This window comes from Hypanus sabinus, chromosome 10 (genome assembly GCF_030144855.1).
Source record: "Hypanus sabinus isolate sHypSab1 chromosome 10, sHypSab1.hap1, whole genome shotgun sequence".
NCBI lineage: Eukaryota > Metazoa > Chordata > Chondrichthyes > Myliobatiformes > Dasyatidae > Hypanus > Hypanus sabinus.
The window spans coordinates 85,384,476-85,403,596 of record NC_082715.1 but is presented as its reverse complement, the minus strand read 5'-3'; the positions used below and the strand labels follow the sequence as shown (position 1 = coordinate 85,403,596).

Here is a 19,121-nt window from a genome sequence, read left to right as displayed (position 1 = left end):
GTTGCCTGTGGAGGGCAAGTCTGTACTTAAGGCAGAGGTTGATAGATTCTTGATTGGTCAGGGCATGAAGGGATACGGGGAGAAGGCAGGAAATTGGGGCTAAGAGGGAAAATTGATCAGCTATGAGGAAATGGCAGAACTGACTTGATAGGCCTAATGGCCAAATTCTGTTCATATAGCTTATGATCTAAAGGAAGAGATTATGACTGTCAACGTATCCATACCCCTCTTGATTTATAAACTTCAGTGAGATCACTTCTCAGATTCCTATGTTTCAAGGATTAAACACCAGCGATAAAAATCCAGCATAGACAACTTTTTCCTATAACTCAAGCTCTCTAGTCCAGGCAGCATCCATGCAGTGTCTTTTCTATAACAGGGTGACTAAAACTGTATACAATTCTCCAGATGCAGTTTCGTCATTGACTTGTATAATTGCAACATAACATCACTACTCCTAAACTCGGTGCCCTAACTGAATCAGAATCAGGCTTAATATCTCTGGCATAAGCCATGAAATGTTTTGTTTTCCAGCAGCAGTACATTACAATGGACATTAACATTATAAATTACAATATTTGTGCAAAAAGAGAACAAAAAATGAAAAGGTAGTGAAGTTATGTATATGGGTTCATAGCCTATTCAGAAATCTGATGCAGTGGGGAAGAAGCTGTTCCAATAACATTGAGTGTGTGTCTTAAGGCTCCTGTACCTCCTCCTCCTCCTCCTCATTGAGAAGAGGGAATGTTTTGGGTCTTGAGGGGACCAATGAAGGCTAGCATGTTGAATGCTTTCTTCACTGTTCTGTTAACTTGCATGTCCATTTGTGCCCTTGCACTCCCTGGTCCCTCTGTTTTACAAGACTTGACAACACTGCTCAAAATGTATTATTCACACTTACTTCTAAGTTAAAATCTATCTTAACATTATTTAGCCCACCCCTAACTGCTTAAGATGTCTTTGTAATTTGTTGTAACTTGTTTCCCTATTAACACAAACCCCTAATTTGGAATCATTGTTAATAACTAGAAGTGGCAAGGCACATGCTTTGTGAAGTGAGCACTGAACGTGATACATCAAGGAAGAGTAGGAGCTGATGGAAGTGGGAATAAATTCAATGGAAAAACATAAGTCTGAGGAAATGTTGGCACAGGCCCAGAGCTGTTACATGTAAGTCAAGGACTAAATTCAGATGAGAAGACTCATGTTAGATGTTCTGTTGCAGGGCTGGAGAGAAGGAATTGGATTTTAAGTGGTATACTGCAAAATCATACAGTTATAGCACATTTAATCCATTAATTACTGTCTTTGTTTAAACTCTATTTACAGTACAAAGTTAATTAAGAAAGGGATGAAAGGCACCATATTTTAACATGCTGTTTGGCAACTACTAACAAATATTGGCACACTCAGGAAATCTCTATAAATATTAACATACTGTCAAGTGTCTTCACAAATGCATTTTTATCACTGTTTTCTAGTATGTAAAGGTTTAAAGACACACTGCACTTGCACACTCAGTGAACGTTCAAGCCACTTATTATTACCAACTTAAATGCCTCAGAACATTTGTGTTGCAGACAAATGTCATTCCTGCAAAAATGTGGTCTCTCTGTGAGGGGTACCAAGACAGTAAGGCAGAATCTGGATGCGTGAGGCATAAAAAAGGATGAGAGATTCTGGAAGCCATTTATGTACAAGGTGCTCAGTCAAAGTTGGCATCCTTATTGAAATACGCCTTCTTTGTGAAGGGGACTCTCGGTTTTAGCTGAAACAGCATAGCCATTGATCAACATGTTGGGGACAGGCCACTTTAACTGATCTATAATTTACACCCCATTGCCTCAAACCTGGAATAACTTTGCTGCTTGTGTATGAATACCATAAATATTCAATATTAAAGGACACCAACTGTGGTGAACTATGTGCCTGTCTGGACACGCCCCCTTCTGACTGCTCCTGTGGCTCCTCCCACAGGCCCCTGTATAAAGGCGATCGAGGTCTGATCCTCTGCCTCATTCTCCAGGATGTATTATGATGGTCACTCACTGCTGGTTCCTTCTTCAGTCAATAAAAGCCGATATCTCGCCTTACGTCTCAGAGTGAGTTATTGATGGTGCATCACCAACCAGGTTTGCTGACTTAACAACAAATAAAACCATGCTGTGTTTCTGAATAAACCCATTTACTCTGTGAAGGGTCCAGATAGCATAACAGTTAGCGCAATCACAATACAGCACCCCTATTCACTAAAAGGGGTCTGAGTGTTGCCACTCTCTGTAAGGAGTTTGTACATTCTGCCCATAAACTCATTCCAAAGACGTACAGTTAGGGTTAGTGAGTTGTGGCCGTGCTATATAAGTGTGGGGACACTTGTAGGCTACCCTCAGCACAATCTTTGTTGATTTGATTTGAAAACAAACAATTCATTTCACTGTATGTTTTGGTGTTTTGATGTACATGTGACGTATAATGCTAATTCTAAAAGGTATCTGAAAGGTCCATGAACCTATAATGCTATCTCACTATTTTGAACTCATTTTGCACTATCTGTATATCTATTCATCTATCTTTCTGATCGTAACTTATAGTAATTTTTTGCATATTGAACTGTACTGCTGCAAAACAGGTAATTTTGTGACATATGTCAGTGATGATAAACTGATTCTTATTCTAAGATCAATATACAGCAATGAGCTAAAAAACAGAGAAAATGTTATACAGGGCTGAATTTCTGGAAACATTAAGGTCACCATGTGGTTCAAGGTCAGAAGTGATCTGATGGCTTTTTCAGACTGTATCTGTTTTGCCTAATTGACTCTGGCTGCACAATCCTGTCCAGGGAAGGGCATCCCAGTGTGCCAGCATCTCAGCTTTTGTTATAGTCCACTAAAGCAGAGGTCAGGGAATCTTCAATTCTTCTTCATGACTAGCTTACTTTGAAGCCATGAGCAAACAAGTGCAACTGGACTGCTTCATTCTGGGGACTGGTTAGACACATCAGCCCAGAATTCACTGTAACGCCACTATTTTCAGCAAAGCAGAATTGTACATTCTTGTGCTCACTAACCCCCTATCTGAAAATGTATGCTTTAATTTGCTGAAACAAAACTGCCACCCTATCCTGCAGTGAAAGCATCTGGGAAAGATATGGTCAGTGAATACTTGGGAATTGACTTAGCTTTTTAGTGATTATGAAAATTCAAACCTATTCAGTTATCAGTATGAAATTCCTTAAGATGGATGAGACTCATATTTTATAATGCCCCAGTCTCCACGCATGATTCTTTTAAAAAGTGAAATGGTTGAATGCAACTTTAATAGCGAGCCCATATACTGCATTCTATATATTTAATACAACAATTCTTATCATTGTCAGCTACTGCCACAATGAAATACAGATGGTTGAAATACGATCAGTCCTTCAGGCTTCAGTGAAACATAAATCTGCAACACAAAGTCAGCCATCAAATGTTTAACTACAAAGCTGAAAGTTAAAAATGAAAACATTGTTCTTAACTGATATCAGTCACAAATACAAAGCTGACAGCTATACATTATTTATATATAAATATTATTTAACATAACTTAAGGAAACAATGCTTTCTATCATTACAGTTCCTGTCTCAAAATCCACTTTTTCTCTGAGTTTCTCTATTACATGTTTATCTCTGTATCTCCCACCCTTTATCTGTGCCTGTTTCTCTCCCTCCATCTGTCAATATCCATGATCTATCACTCTAGGCCAGGAGTTCCCAGCCTGAGGTCCATGAACCCCACAGATAAAAGTGGGGGCCAATGGCATAAAAAGACGGCAACCCCTGCTCAATGCTCATCTCCCTTTCCCTCACCATCTCTTCCCTAGTCCCCTCATTGCACCTCACCCTCTGCCAGGCTTCCAGGCCATAAAATCATTTTTATCAATGTTACAGATGCTCATTTGGATGAAGGCTTGCTCATGAATTGAGAATGTACATTATGTTCAATATCAACATATTGAGCATAGGGTGTATTACAAGTGCACTATGAGGGTTTGCATGGCAGGCAGTTATCCCTTCTCATTCTTCTAAACTCCAGTGAGTACAGGCCCAGACCCATCAAATGCTCCTCATATGTTGAACCCTTTCATTTTGGGGATCATTCTCAAAAATCCCTACTTGACGTGTAACATTATCTGCTTCTCCTTCTACAGATACTGCCTGACCTAGGGAGTGTCTAAAGTATTTTCTGTAACTGTAAGTGTCCAGTATGCAGTTTTTGCTTTTAAAGTGAACTGTGTTAAGTGTGTTTTTTGCAGGAAGTAAGATATCTATGAATGATGCTGGGCTGAAAAGGTTCCAAACTTTTATTAGTAAATGGCAAATGATAAACTCTACTCCATTCTCCTAATTCCTCACCATCACATTTGTGTCAACGATGTGAAATTCTACACAGGTGCCCCTGAAGTCTCTTCCTTCTTCCTGAACCATTGTTTCCCCTCTGTCTGAGTGGACAGAGCCCTTGCTTTGATTTCCTGCACTTCTCAACCCCTCTCCTTCTGGACAATACAAGATCAGAGCTCCCTGGTCCTTATCTTTCATACCAATAATCACCATTTTCAACAGACCATCCTTCTCAGTTTCATGCATATTAATAGTAGTAGTAGTTCTGTGTTTGCAAGTTGGTTGATTATCAGTCTTTGTGTGTAGTTTTCTGCTGATCCTATTGTATTTTTGTCCTACTGTGAATGCCTGCAAGATAAAGAATCTCAAGGTAGTATATGGTGACATATAAGTATCTTCACTTTGAACTTTGAGGTGTTTCCACAGATTCTGCCCACACTGCTGTTAGTTTCTTATAGTCTTTCTGTTGCTATTTGTACTACGTTCTTTCTCCTTTCAACATATTAAAGTGAACAATCCCTGCCTGTGCAAGCTCATAAGGTGAAATGCCTGTATTTTCACCTCTCCTTACTGCTGTGTTGGGACGTAGGTAGCCTTTTCCAGATGAGGCAACAATTCACTTGCACGTCTTCCTGTCTGCTGTATTGTATTCAGTGTTTGTATGTTGATCTCCTCTACGACGGAGAAGCCAAACATAGATTCGCATTTGGTTTTGTGGAGCACCTGTGTCTTGTTGATGTCATGACAAGGCAAGGCTAGGATAATGTGCAGGCTTGGGTAGTTTACAAACAGTGTGCAGAGAACCCAGGCAAGTAAGTTCCTAGAGAGCAGGGCTTTGCTTTGTACAGCTTGCAATCAGAACCACTTGGCATAACAAGACAAGATAAGCATGCAACCAAGAAAGCAAGGCACACACAAGCTATTCGACAGTAATCCAAAGTATCATTACCTACTAGCTTGTAGTTTCTTTTGGTTAGTAATAACTATATTGATTGTGTGAGTGTGGAATAAGCTGCCATTGTAAGTGGTAGATGTGAGTTCAATTGTAATTTTTAAGAGAAGTTTGGATAGGTACATAAATGAGAGGGTTATGTATGATCCTGGTGCAGGTTGATGATACTAGGCAGAAGACCAGGGGTTGGCACAAACAAAATAGGCTGAAGGGCCTGCTCCTGTTTTGTAGCACTCAATGACTCCACGGAGGTGGGTCTCTGAAATCAGCCATAGATGTAGAATGGTACCTTGACTGTTCCATAAACACAAGACATTGTGCAGGTGATAGCTCCAACCTGATGGTATCAACATCAATTTCTTGAATTTCTGGTAGTGGCCATCCTCCTCCCTCTCACCATTCCCCATCCCCTTTTCCCTCTCTCATCTTATCTCCTTGCCGGTGCTCTCTGGTGATTCCCCCACCCCCCGCTTTTCTTTTTTCCAAATGCCTTCTGCCTTCTGTCCTCTCCTATTAGATTTCCCCTTCTCCAGCCCTATATCTTTCTCATCTATCAACTTCCCTGCTCTTTACTTTACCCCTCCCAGTTTCATCTATCACCTTGTTTTTCTTCCTCTCCTTTCTCTACCTTCTAACTCTGACTCCTCATCTCTGTCTCCAGTTCTGCAGAAGGGTCTCTGCCTGAAATGTCAACTGTATCACTTTTCCATAGATGCTGCCTGGCCTGCTGAGTTCCTCCAGATTTTGTGTGGGATTTATTGATATTGTTGCTAACCTTGAATGTACAAACAGGATAATATTTTTAACACTGCACTAATATTCTAGATACAGTACTTTTGCTGTTAATACTATGGTGATGTTCTCCCGTTGGTATGTTACAATATGTCTGAGTTACTTCCCAAACCCTGAGCAGCTAGGATCTCTATCTTTCCCAACGTATTGTTCACCTAGTTATCCAGAAACATTTACAAAAATTGTAGTGTTTGCACACTGCAATGTTCCATTGTGAATTCTTTCAAAGGTTCCCAGCAGATGGAACCAATGAGTGCCTTGCTTTGAACACAGTTATCTTCCCTAATGCTCATTGACACCAACTGAAGCTACCCACTCATAAATAACACTCCACAAGGACATTAATACAGCTGTAATAAAGTGAAGGGACAGATTTGATGGGCCATCATTGCCGGGTTAAGTCACACACTTCTTACTTTCTTTCTCTTTCACTCTTTATCTTTTTCCCGCACCTTTCTTTCTTTACCTGTCTCTTTCAATGTCTACAGTTATCTCTGATTCTGCCTCTCTCCCTCATTGTTCGTTCTTTCCATCAGCCTTCTCTTTCCTTCTTTATTTCACTTAGTGATTCTCTGGTCTGTCGGCCTCACTGGCCAACATCTGTAATCTTTCTCTCTCACTTTCCTTTTCTGTCTCTGTGCCTGCCTCTTCCCTCTTCATTGTGATCTATCAATCAGACCTTTCTAACATTTTCCTTTTGATTTTCAGTTTAATTTCCAGTCAAAGCTACGTTGAAACTTCAAAATATACTGTATAGTGGAATGTGTCGTATTTTTCAGTTGGAACATTGATAATCTCTTTTGGGTAAAGATGCTTTTTGTCTCCATGAACTGTGTTCTATTATAAATATCTGAAACTCAGGGGAATGTACAACAAGGAGCCAATTAAAAATGATGAGTTCATTATCATTAAAATTATTTTTTCTTTAAATATTGACCTTTCAGAAGCCGTTATTATATATCTTTTGGGATAAAACATTTGACGGTCACCAAATTAGCGAATTTTATATTTTGGATAAGTTACATAATTCAATTAGATTGTACCACATATTGTAATAATTCTCCTGGCACGGAGTCATAACATACTATATAAAGAAAAGTTACAGGGACCATACAAAATTCCCCATGGAAAATCTATTTCTGCTTTCCCTACTTTGAAACAAAAAGGTTTAATGTACCTGAATACCTGTACAACAACTTTCTGACTCCTTGCTGCAGAAGAAAGTGAAAGTTATCAAAAGCTTACAAAAAATTAAATTCAATTTGATTTGGAAAGATTGGAAATGAAAATCAAAAGCTGCAGATGATGGAAATCTGAAGTGAAATAGAAACTGCTGAAAATATCAAGTAAGGCAGCATCTAAGGAAAGAGAAACTGTTACCTTTTTAGTTCGAAAACTGTTCTCTATCATTTGACACAACAAGTTTGCAATTCATTCATTTTGACACCTAATGCATTTATTTTACACAAAAGTGGGATAGCACAGCTGCTAGAAATCAGACACAAGAAGGAAATTATTCAACCTGCAACATTAACTCTTTACTTTCCCACAATTGTTCCCTGACTACTGAGTTTCTAGCATTTTTCATTTATATTTGGGGAAAATTCAACACTTGTTGGAGTCATACCCAACGCACTGACAAATGGCTGTGGTTATTGGAGGCTAAACATCATAGCTTTGGTTCCATTGAGTAATGTACAAGGCTTCATTAATCATCCTTCCACTATCATAGCACCTGAAACAGGGATGTTCATGGATAACTGGATGGTGTCAACTTTTATTCAGATGCTCTTAGCTCATGAACAGATTATATCCAGAAGATGCAAGATCTGGACAACATTCAAGCATGGGTAGATGTAGCAAAAAATATGCATATAAAAGCAAGGCAATATATTTGCAGAAAGAATAAGTCCAAAATGCAATATGCATACATTTGTAATGCTAATATGCATGTGCATAACTTGAACTGGAACTATTAGGAGATTTGTAAACAAGAAATCTTGTTTTCTCAAGCACATATCACAAACTGACAGACTGAAATTGAAATAGGCAGGTTATGAAAATTTTTAAAAATCTTCAGGTACTGAAAATCTGAAATTTAAATAGAAAAGAGTTTAAGTGAATGTTAGAATCCGGTGCAGGAGGGAAATAAGTTACGAGGAAAATTAATGCAGAGAATGCGATTGCTCTGTAAATTGGCTTAGACTTAATAGACTGAAATGGCCCCTTGGTATGTATATTGTAAGGATATTCATAAATAAGAAAATGTTGGAAACACTTAGAAGTTCAGACAGAACCTATAACATCTATGACATCAGGCAAACTAGATGGACCACCTTCTACTGAAATTGTTGAGTTCAGGAGGGCGGTGGTAGCCAGTACAAAATATAAGATCAAAATAATTTATTCATTGTCCTATGAAAAGGTTTCACAAATATTGTAAAAACTTGAGCTACACCCTGCCATTGAAAGAAAAGTGGCTGCTTCATTGGGTATATTTAAAGTGGGGCTTGATAGGTTCTTGATTAGTCAGGATGTCAAAGGTTACAAAGAGAAAGCAGGAGTATGAGTTTGACATGGATAACAAATCAGCCATGGCGGAATGGCGGAGCAGACATGATGGGACAAATAGCCTAATTCCGCTCCTATGTCTTAGAGCTGACTGGATTTGTTATTAGGCTCCTTATCCATGGTGAAAAGAAATCAAATAAAATATTTTTTTTCATACTATTTGTTTTATGACCAGAGAATATCCAGCTGAGGTGACACAGTGACTCAGCCTGTATGGCTCCAGCAATCCACGTTCAGTCCTGATCTTGATGTGTGGAGTTTATATGTCCTCACAGTGACTGATTGGGTTTTCCACAGGACAACATAGAACACAGGGAAGGAGGGTCCTTTAGCCCAAGATGTTGTTTGACTTTTTATCCTTCTCCATGATCAATCTACCCTTTCCCGCCTACATATCTTATAATCCTCCATTTTTGTTCCATCCATGTGCCTATCCAAGAGTATCTTAATATCCCTCATACATCACCATCTAACACCACCCTCAGAGAGTCAGGATATATAAGCACTGCTCCCTCCCCATTATCCTCACCCCCGAGCTGTTGCTGAAAATATTGTGGTACACTTTGCTCGCACATGACTGCATGGCCAAATATCAGGGCAACCACATCATCATGTTTGCCAGTGACACGACAATGGTGGAGCTCATCACCGGCAAAGGTGAGACAGCCTACAGAGAACAGGTGGAAGAGCGCAGGGCCTGATACCAGGCAAGTAACCTCTACCCTAATGTCAACAAGGTAAAGGAGATGATTATTGACTTCAGGAGAACTTCCACCACTCTCACCCCCCCCCACCCCACCCTTTATATCAGTGGCAAGGCAGTGGAAAATTACAAACAGTTTTAAACTCTTGGAAGTGCTTATCACATACAACCTCTCATGGTCCTATACCACATCCTAGACAGTCAAGAAAGCTCACCATCATCTCTAATTCCTGAGGAGACTGAAGGGAGCTGGACTGCACATCCATTCTACAGAACCAAAGTAGAGCACATCACTGCTTGGTATGGAAACTGCCCTGCAGTGGACAGGAAGGCTCCTCAATGGATATTCAAAAATGCCCAATGCATCACTGCACCAGATTACCCACCATCAAGGACATACAGTATATATAGAAAGGTGCTGGAAAAGGGCCAGTAACATCATGAATGATCCCACCCACCCTGCTCATAGAATGACTGTCCCAGTCCCATCAGGAAGGATACTATGTAGCACCCACATAAGGACCACCAGACTGAAAAACAGTTACTTTCCACAAGCAGTAAGGCTGATCAACCCCTCCACCAACTAACTCCATTTCTACTTTATTATTTCCCATCAGTCACTTCATGTACATCTTAGCATCATTGTGTGGACATACAATCAATCTACATACTGTATATAAGCTATATTATGTATTTATATTTATTATATTTTTATTATGTTTGTGCAACATCAGATCTGGAGTAACAATATTTTGTTCTCCTTTACATTGAGTACAGAAAATGCCATTAAACAACCTTGTATCTTGAATCTGTCAGCTGCCTCCCATATCCACAATGATGGCAAGTGGTAGAATCAAAGTTGAGAAGATGGGAATGTAGGGAAAACAGATTAGTGGATAAATGGAAGTGAGTAATTAATGGCTTACATGGACTTGACGGGGCAAAGTATCTGAGTATGATTCATGTCACAATGGACTTAACTGGCAATTAGGATTTTTTGAGGTGACAGCCAATTTTGGAACTTTGGAAGGTTGAACACCAAGTTTTACAATAGTGACCAGGTAATCTGTTTAGACTAAGGAATGAGTTTGAGCCAGGATACTGGTAACAATTCCATTGGGTTTGCATTACACAGATTTAAACTGATGATCCTTCCCATGAATTGTGCTTTGTGGTAAACAAGCACAGAGGGTATTAAATCACTGCAAGATCACCATCAAAGGTGGTCTATACCGAATCATGTCAGCTTGACAAAATATTAGATTGAGTTCATTGGTTTTAATTCAGTGACAGTGACTCCATGTGAAATACAGAACTGTGCAGAAGTTTTGGGTCTTAGGTACACACATACGTATATATAGCGAGAGTGTGTAAGACTTTTGAAACAGTACTGCATTTGTCAACGTGAAGTGGGCAGCAAGTTTATAAATCTGACAAGAGCAAAGGATGTTGGGAATGGCAAGGCTGGAGTACCGCAGAAGGGGCATCGGACAGGTGGCAGAGAAGGAGTGCCAGGGTGGGGGACGGGTTGGCCCCAGTTCAGATGCACCCAACCCTGAGACACCAGGCAAGGTCATTTGATTCCAGGCAATTGGCTTATTGATCATTACAGAATGTCTCTCTGGTGCTTCCTGCTTCCTCCCCTATCCCTTTCTTCAACCATAATTTCCCTCTACCTTCCCCTTTTTCCCAACCATGATTTGCTTCTTCCTGTCTCTTTCCCACTCTCAAAATCGAGACCCATCTCAGAATCAGGGTTATTGTCACTCACATATGTCATGAAATTTGATTTTTTGTAGCAGCAGAAGCAGCAGGACAATGCAATGCATAAAATTACAATGATACTATGTGCATGTATTAGGCACCCTAGCTACATATATGTACTTTTGCACAATACTGTATGGTGCTTGACAATGCTTTCCATGCTGCTTACGACTGGAAGATTGCATTTGGTTTCATCTTGGCACTTGGTACATTTGTTTTTCTCAACAGATAAATGCTGGATATTGGGCACGAATGGGAAGAAAACACGGGGGCAGAGATTAACAGAGTTTTTGTTTCTGGAAAACAGCAAATGCTGGCAACACTCATCACTTTAGGCAGCATCTGTGGAAGGAGAATACAAAGTAATTTTTCAGGTCAATTGCCTTCCACCAGAACTGAGTCAACATGTCCATGTTGATATCCATCTGCCATAGTTTTTGCCTATCCACTCAGCTTAAAGTATTTTTTCATCCTCATTACTGTTCTCATTCCTATTTAGTTTTTCATCAACAGCAAATTTGGTAATGTGGCGTTTAGTTCCCTTACCGAGATCATTGACAGAGACTGTGTATAATTGGTTCCATTTATTCCTACTCTATCTTTTTTATCAGCCAACAAGTTCTCCATCTACACTAGTCTGTTACACTCATTCAGCTTGCTTCCTTCTCCTTCTCCAATCTCCTGTGTGGGATCTTACTGAAATGCCTCTGAGATCAAAGTACATCACATTTTCTCATCTACTCTTGTGTTAGACATTCAAAGAACTCCAGTCCATTAAAGAGACATTATTTCCCTTCTGTAAAGTTATGTTGACTCTGTTCAATTATTTTTGCGTTTTCAAAGTGTCTTGACGTTACATCCTTTATTAAAGATTACAAATTTTTTCAAACTGCCAATGTTAGGTTAACAGGACTGTGGTTGTCTGTTCTGTCTCTTCTTTCTTAAATGGTGGAATCACGTTTGTTTGCCTCAGAAGAAACAAACTGAAAGATCACATGGAGCTGGTGTTTGAAATAACGGGCAATTTATTAAAAATCTGTGCGCATCAGGAGACCAGTCAAATCTGATCTACCTCAGCATGAATTTAATACAGCTTTTACATTCTCAGTTGACAAGATTATCAGTAAAACGACATTTTGATAACAGAATAGTGGCTACAGGAAGACTTAATTAAGTTGCATGCAAGTATACAGAATAAAATGATTATCCACAGGTCTAGCAGCAAATCCAATTTTCTATTTCAACAATGGGTGCATGCTATAACATAAATTAGTGGAGTTCTTGAAACTTAGGTATCATTGCTGTTGCATTCCACGTCTCTTCTAATAGGCTTTGTCTGTGGTTCTCTGTTACCATATTAGTGCAGTCCACATCTCTATTTACTAATCATTGGCCCTCATGATTCTTTCCCCTGTAACAGCCATTCTACAACAGCAGGAACCATTCTGGAAACTTTACAATTCAGATGATGATACCTCAAGCATTCACCATCCCCATAGCCACTGCCTTTGTGGGTATAGATCATTCAGACTTTGGGATTTATTAGCTTTAAAACTGTTTAACTGCATACAGCAGAAAGTTATTTCTCTTATTGGGAAGTAACATTTGGATCAAACCTACTACATGAAAGCAATATGCGATCGGTTGTTGTCTAATTAATGTTGTGTTTCTTGCAGGAGTGCAGCTCTGACCCTTGCTTGAATGGTGGAACATGTCAGGATCTAGTTGATGCCTATAGCTGCACATGCCTGGACGGATACAGTGGTGAGAACTGCCAAACTGACCTTGACGTTTGTAAAGGCAACATGCTGAACCTTACCCGCTGCCTCAATGGAGGAATATGCAAGGATGGACCAGGCATGAACTTCAGCTGTTGGTTAGTGAAATTGTGCTCCAGTCATATTTGTTAATCTTTTTTCTTAATTTTGTTTGAAGCCAATGATTGCTTTAATTTGAAGGGTTAATGGACAGTGGTGAAGGGGAAAATTGGAAAAAGGCCAGCATCTGATACAGATGCTACCTCAAAGCACCAGTAACGTAATTCAAACTTGCCCTTCAATAGTATCTGTACAGAGCTTGTATGTTGTCCCTGTGACTGCATGGGTTTCTTCCCATATCTCATAAACATGTGGTTTGCCATAATATATTGTCCCAAGTTCATAGGTATGTGGTGGGATGTGGCTATGAGCTTTTAATAGCAGGTGAAGAACTTGATTAAAACCACAATCAACTAGATAAAAGGTGGAAAATCCAACTGAAAACAACTTTACTTTCTCCCAGAGCTGTGGAGCTTACTTTGAATATCATGAGATATCCAGAAATTTTGCTTGCTGAGATTGAATTTTGCTTGAGCTGTGATGTCACTCTGTAAGATATTCATACACTGTGGTGTCAACATTATTCCCAATCACCCCAAATTGATCCACCACCCAATCTGGAATATGTATCTCCAGCAGGCCTCTGAACTGAAATTCCGTATCGGTGAGCAGTTGTTTCAAATGATCAAGATAAACAATCAGATCATTATCTTGCAATTCCATTTCCAGTGAAGGAAATTACATAAACTTGCGACGCCCAATATTGCTGTTGAAAAATTTGAGTCTTCCAAGGAAAGACTCTTTACATGATTTTCAGTTGCAGTTTTTTTAAACCTTCTGTTTGTTTAAGAAATTCAGTATTTCAAATCTATCATAGAACCATAGAAAAACAGGCCCTTCGGCCCTTCTTGGCTGTACCAAACCATTTTTCTGCCTAGTCCCAGTGACCTTCACCTGGACCATATCCCTCCATACCCCTCTCATCCATGTACCTGTCCAAGTTTTTCTTAAATGCTAAAAGTGAGCCCGCATTTACCACTTAGCCTGGCAGCTTATTCCACACTCCCACTATGTGTGAAGAAGCCCCCCTGAATGTTCTCTAAACTTTTCCCCCTTAACCCATATCCACTGGTTTTTTTCTCCCCTAGCCTCAGTGGAAAAAGCCGGCTTGCATTCACTCTATCTATACGCATCATAATTTTATATACCTCTGTCAAGTCTCCCCTCATTCTTCTATGCTCCAGGGAATAAAGTCCTAACCTATTCAACCTTTCTCTGTAACTTAGTTTCTCAAGTCCTGACAACATCCTTGTAAACCTTCTCTGCACTCTTCAAGCTTATTAATATCCTTCCCGTAATTAGGTGACCAAAACTGCTCACAATACTCCAAATTTGGCATCACCAATGTCTTATAGAAGTGTGGGTCTTAGCAGAAAATATGTCAGATTTAGCAGCTGCAATTTTTTCTCAAAGCTGCATATTAGTTAGAAATGCTACAATACCATCCCAAAGTGCACCAAAGCAATGAATACAATTACTTTTTGATAAACATTAGGCCTCTGTATGCATTAGGTGCCATTAAAAATCCTTTTAGTTTTCCACACAAAATTGCTGAAAAAGATGCCCTTGAAGTACATTTGATTTGATGAAGTTGACAGCCATTATTGTCCTCTCAATTTTTTTCCATGTGATAAGTATAGAAGTTACAGTGTAGATAGTGATGCACTAGCATACTGCAGGGTTTGCTGTTCCTGGCACATGACCCCTCTGCAGTAACTGCAATGTTCATGTCATGCTTTGCAAGCTGACTGACCTTGCTGCAGTCAGCCCCACCCAAAGTGAACTTTGAAATTTGGCAGAGGATGCGGAGCAAGGCTCAGCAGGCCATCCTGCAGGATGCGAATGGTAATTTGTGCAGTCAAGGAGGAGCAGAAATAAAGATTGATGTGCCACACATCCCCCCACCACCACTCACACAGGCTAAGCAATTTGACGGCCTCATTTGCATCATCTAGCATGTTTTCCCATCTATTTCATTCAGTTCCAATTATATTGCATATATTCATTTCTTTTCTATGTATATATTTTAGTAATATTTCATTAAAACAATAAATTTATCATGGCCCATTCAGAAAGTCCTGTGGCCCTCAGTTTCTTGGTTTTTACTTGTGACGCCAACAAAATCTGACATGGCCCACACTGAGAACCACTGCTCTAGTCACAACTGTCCCCTTTTGCTTTGTTCTGGACTAAAGTACAAAGGCCAAGATCTCACCCAGCTTCTTTCTGTCCAGGATGGAGGGCAGGTCAGATGACCATTCTGAGTTAGACGATTAGTCTGCTTGGCATGGGGCTGATCTGAGCTGACTTCATGGCTGAATTGCTTGGTACATTAAAGAACTGGAAATGGTTCTTTGTTATCACATGTACTGAGAGGCAGCCTTGCATATTGTTCAAGCAGATCAATCCATTATACAGTGCATTGAGGAAGAGGAAGGTAAATAGCAACGCAGGATAAGATGTAAAAGCTGCAGAGAAAGTTCAGTACAGATAAATATTGAAGATTCTAATATGGTAGATTTTGAGGTCAAGGATCCATCTTATCTTGGTGGGGAAGAAGTAATCCTTGAGTCTAGTAGTACAGACTTACAGCCTTTTCTATCTTCTGCCCAATAGAAGAAGGCAGTAGAGAGAATATTTAATGTGGTTGGTGTCTTTGATTATTCTGGCTATTCTGGCTGCTTTACTGAGGCAGTGAAAAGCATAGACAGAGTCAAAAGAGGGAAGACTGGTTTCTGTAATGTGCTGATCTATGTCCAGAGCTCTCTACAGTCTGGCAGAGCAGTTACTATACCATGTGGTGCTGTACCCAAATAGGGATGGTAACTGCTTGTTAGGGATTGAGTCATAGAGTCATAGAGAAGTACAGCATAGAAACAGTCTCTTCGGCCCAACTAGTCCAAGTCGAGCCTTTTAAATGGCTCACTCCCATCAATCTGCACTGGGACCATAGCCCTCCAGGATATCATCCCTATATGGATGATAGCCCTACCATCCATATATCTATCCATACTACCCTTAAGCAATGAAATCAAGCTCACATGTACCACTTGCACTGGCAGCTTGTTCCACACTCCCACAACCAGCTGACTGAAGAAGTTTTCCTTCATGTTCCCTTTATACTCTTCACCTTTCACCCTTAATCCATGACCCAGTTATCATCCCACCCACCCTCAGTGGAAAAAACTTGCTTGAATAACATCATCTATACCCCACATAATTTTGTATACCACTATCAAATCTCCACTCAACCTTCTACATTCCAAGGAATAAAGTCTTAACCTATTCAATCTTTCCATATAACTCAGGTTCTCCAGATGTGGCAACATCCTTGTAAATCTCTCTGTACTCTTTCAACCTTGTTTACACCTTTCCTGTAGGTAGGTAACCAAAACTGGACACAATACTCCAAATTAGGCAACATCAATGTCTTCTACAACTTCAACATAATATCCCATCTCTTCTGCTCAATTTGTTGATTTAAGAAGGCCAATATGCTATAAGCTTCCTTTACAACCCTGTCAACATGTGATGCCACTTTCAATGAATTATCAACTTGTATTTCTAGATCCCTTTGTTCTATCACACTCCTCAATGCCCTACCATTTACTGTGTAAGACCAACTCTGGTTGATCTTAGCACTTGACTGCATAAATTCTATTTGCCATTTTTCAGTCCATTTTCCAGCTGGTCCAGATCCTCATTCCACATTCTCACCACCACCTGACTGATGAAGTTCCCCTCAGGTTCCCCTTAATCATTTCACCTTTCACCCTTAACTTATGACCTCTAGTTATAGTCTCACTCAATTTCAGTAGAAAAGGACAGCATGCATTTACCCCATCTGTACCCTTCATCACTTTGTTTACCTCTACCAAATCTCCCCTCATTCTCCTACACTCCAGGGAACAATGTCCTAAGATCCAGAAGTGCTAAAACCAGAGTGCACAGGTTTAGGGATAACAGGGATAAGAGGTTAAGCACAGATCTGAGAAAGAGCCAGGTGGTAGAGGCAGGTACACTCATAATATTTAAGAAGTATTTAGGCTAACAATGAATCACTAAGGCTTGAAATCAATGGGCCAAGTGCTGGTAAATGTGTGATTGGTGAGCCAGAGGGCCTGCATGTGTGCTACTACATGTTTCTATGGGACTGCATCATTCTGTGAGTAGAGTCACAGGATCAAAGCACAGTACATCACACTCAGCCTATTGTATCCATGCTAGCTCTATGGAAGAGCTATACAACTCATCCCATTCCCCTAAAATCTCCATATGGTCTGGCATACTCCTTCCCGTCAGATGATGTGGAGATTTTGAACATCGCCACTGAGCACTAAGTCTGCTACCAAAATCCTTTCAGGTGACACATAACAGCATAAAGACGTTATGCCTTGTCTCCCCTCTGAGTCCTTGTAAATTGTGCTAAATCATTCCATCTGTGATTTCCAAGCCTCCCTACCAGTGAAAGCAGTTTCTTCTTGTTTACTGTTTGTAAACCTTTCTTTAATCATTTCATTACCTCAATTAAATCTCGCTTGAACATTTTCTGCTCTAGCGAGTATCAGCTCTACTTCCCTAACCTCTGCTGCTGAGTAAACTGGAAATAATTACATTTTCTTTCTAACATTGATCTATTTACTTTTCTTTAATGCTGGAATTATTTACACTGTTCTGATCACCCTGCTCCTTTCATCCATCTGAGCTCTGTTTCCGACACTTTTCATACTTGGCAGTGTTCTGTTTCCTGCACACCGTTTAATCACCAAGAATACACTCAGTGGCCATTTTATTAGGTACACCTGTACACCTGCTTATTAATGCAAGTATCTAATCAGCCAATCACATGGCATCAACTCAATGCATTAAAGCTTGCAGACATGGTCAAGACGTCCAGTTGTTATTCAGACCAAGCCTCAAAATTGAAATATGATATAATTGACTGTGGATTATTGTTGGTGCCAGTATTTCAGAAACTGCTGATCTCCTGGGATTTTCATGTACAACAGAATCTAGCCTTTACAGAGAATGGTGCAAGAAGCAAAGGAAAAGATGCAGTAAGTGGCTGTTCTGTGGGTGAAAATGCCTGGTAATAAGCGAGGTCGGAATAGAATGGCCAGATTGGAACAAGGAAGGAGACAGTAACTCAAATAGCTACACATGGCAGAAGAGCATCTCTGAATGTACAACACATTGAACCTTAAAGTGGATAGTCTATGACGGTAGAAAACCTAGTATGGGAAGTACCTAATTAAGTGTACCGCACATTACTCTTAGTTTGTTTCCATTATGCCTTTTGCTCCCTATCCCTCTGCTTTCCACCTTCCTTTTACCAAATGGGATTCTTTTTCCTGTCCTCCTTTTAAACTCATCTGCATTGATCCTCAAACTCTTTATCCCTACAAGTCAAAAGGCAATATGAGCCCACTATACATGACTGTGAATTTCTTCCTCAATATCATTGTTTGCCAGAAGTCAGGAAAGAGAGGAGAAAAGTTTAACTTCAAGTTTATTGTAATTCAAACATATTCATGTATACCATCAAATGAAACAATGTTCCCCTGGACTTTGGTGCATGACAAAGTACATATCACCCACACATAACACATAAAGTAATATTACCACAAATAAATTTACAAATAATATGATGACTGATATTTAACATTTGGTCCATTTATGATATGTTAAGAAGTAAACAGTACGATGCTACAGGCACTTCATATATGATGAGACTTGTATGGTGCAGGGAACTTAGTACTCTTACAGCCTGGGGAAGAAGCTGTTTCCTATCCTAACATTTCATGTCCTGATGCAACAGAACCTCCAGCTTAATGGTAGTAGTCAGAGGGATTGTTAGATGATGTGAGGAATCCTTCACAAAGCTGAGGGTCCTATGTATATAGCGCACCTGATAAATATCTCAGAGGGTGGGAAAGAGACCCTGATACTCCTCTCAGTAGTCTTTGCAGTCCTTTGTAGGGTCTTCCAAGATTTCACCTTTGAGTTTATTGTTGAATAACTTAAGCAATAAAGCTTGGTGTTGGATAAACTGTGGCTTATGAACATTTAAGGCAAGGCCC

At 39.9% G+C, this 19,121-nt stretch overlaps 1 protein-coding gene across 1 annotated transcript in view; it reads left to right on the top strand.

Annotated features, from left to right (window-relative positions):
- The window catches only part of LOC132401336 (protein eyes shut homolog), a 1,222,700-nt gene that overhangs the window by 757,579 nt on the left and 446,000 nt on the right, over positions 1 to 19,121 (top strand). The window contains exon 21 of the mRNA XM_059983465.1: positions 12,841 to 13,040. Within this exon, the coding sequence (XP_059839448.1) occupies positions 12,841 to 13,040 (200 nt within the window). The remainder of the gene's footprint in view (positions 1 to 12,840; positions 13,041 to 19,121) is intronic.